General features: G+C 57.4%; 1 protein-coding gene across 1 annotated transcript in view; it reads right to left on the reverse strand.

Moving 5' to 3' along the window:
• Lpcat1 (lysophosphatidylcholine acyltransferase 1) overlaps window positions 1-1,772 on the reverse strand; it is a 21,677-nt gene that overhangs the window by 18,084 nt on the left and 1,821 nt on the right. The window contains exon 2 of the mRNA XM_013013875.1: window positions 116-330. Within this exon, the coding sequence (XP_012869329.1) occupies window positions 116-330 (215 nt within the window). The remainder of the gene's footprint in view (window positions 1-115; window positions 331-1,772) is intronic.

Below are 1,772 nucleotides of genomic sequence, written 5' to 3' on the forward strand. Positions count from 1 at the left end.
CCGGGTCACACACCCCGACCTCCCTCACCTCCGGGTCACACACCCCGACCTCCCTCACCTCCGGGTCACACACCCCAGGCTCCCTCACGTGCAGATCCCCCCCGGGTTTACTCACTTCCCCAGATCGGGATGTTCCTGCTCTCCGCCTTCATCACAATGGAGGACATGGTCATGGTGACAGGGATAGCATCAAAGTAGGACGAGTGTGGTGCCAGCGTCAGGATGGTGGCTTCGGTGGGCAGGGCCTGTTGTCCCTTCACGGCTATGCGGTGGAAGCCACCGGCAAACCACATAGTCCGCATGATGGCCTTCAACAGAAAGTCCACAACCCTGCAAAGAAGGCAGACGGTCAGCTAGGCTGCTGTCCTGGCGGACAAGGGTCAGCACAGGATGAGTGTGTGGTCAGCTCTGCTGTCCTGGAGGACAAGGGTCAGCACAGGATGAGCATGCGGTCAGCTCTGCTGTCCTGGAGGACAAGTGTCAGTACGGGACGAGCGTGCGGTCAGCTAGGCTGCTGTCCTGGAGGACAAGGGTCAGCACAGATTGAGTGTGCAGTCAGGTCTGCTCTGCTGTCCTGGAGGACAAGGGTCAGCACGGGATGAGCGTGTGGTCAGCTCTGCTGTCCTGGAGGACAAGGGTCAGCACAGGATGAGCGTGTGGTCAGCTCTGCTGTCCTGGAGGAGAAGGGTCAGCACAGGATGAGTGTGTGGTCAGGTCTGCTGTCCTGGAGGACAAGGGTCAGCACAGGATGAGTGTGTGGTCAGGTCTGCTCTGCTGTCCTGGAGGACAAGGGTCAGCACAGGATGAGCGTGTGGTCAGCTAGGTTGCTGTCCTGGAGGACAAGGGTCAGCACAGGATGAGCGTGTGGTCAGCTCTGCTGTCCTGGAGGACAAGGGTCAGCACAGGATGAGCGTGCGGTCAGGTCTGCTCTGCTGTCCTGGAGGACAAGGGTCAGCACGGGATGAGCGTGCGGTCAGCTCTGCTCGGGATGAGGGCACAGGGGATACCACAGAGGCTCCTGGCAGCTGCAGTGGCCGCTGTGGGGAAGGGATGTCTTGCTCACTTTCCCTGGGCACTGGCCAGCGAGTTTCTCTCATCTCTCAGACATGTGGAAGGCTCTCGCTGCCCACTGCAAAGCAACTCTTGGACAACACCCAGCCGCTCAGTGCTAACAGAACCAGCTGTGTCAAGAGGAAGACCAGCAGCCTGTCTACAGCATTTATCACATTTAAACCAAAGGGCATGGACACGTCGAGTGAATGTTAACACAGGGAATTCCGTGTCTATTTGGACTTCCCCAGACCTGTGCCCCCAGACGCTGCAGTTCCTGAAGCCGGACCTCACATGGTCAATGTGACTCCAGACAAAGCCAGATGGACATGAATGTGAAAAGCCCAGATGCCCTGCAGTGGCTGAATGGAGAAAACGTGGTATAGATACCCAACGGAGTGTTGGTGCGCCACGCTGGACGGCTCTGGAGACCAGGATGTTAACTGAACATTACCCGGGTTCAGAAGGAACAAGGCCACACGTTTTCTCTCATGTGTGATGCTGGACCCAAAAGATAAGCGTATGGGTCCACACAGGGTCATTCACGTACGCGCACGTGTGTATGAACAGTCCGACTGGAGTACAGGAAGGTGGGTGTATGAGAGCCCTTTGAGGGAGTAACAAGCGTTTAACAAGAATGAGTAATAGGAAGGTGAAATGCGTCCTGCGGGGAGCGGAAGCCAGAGGATGGTGAGTGTGACAAGTGCACGGGTGTCGGGGAG

The sequence above is a fragment of the Dipodomys ordii genome, unplaced genomic scaffold (assembly GCF_000151885.1).
Source record: "Dipodomys ordii isolate 6190 unplaced genomic scaffold, Dord_2.0 Scaffold21, whole genome shotgun sequence".
NCBI lineage: Eukaryota > Metazoa > Chordata > Mammalia > Rodentia > Heteromyidae > Dipodomys > Dipodomys ordii.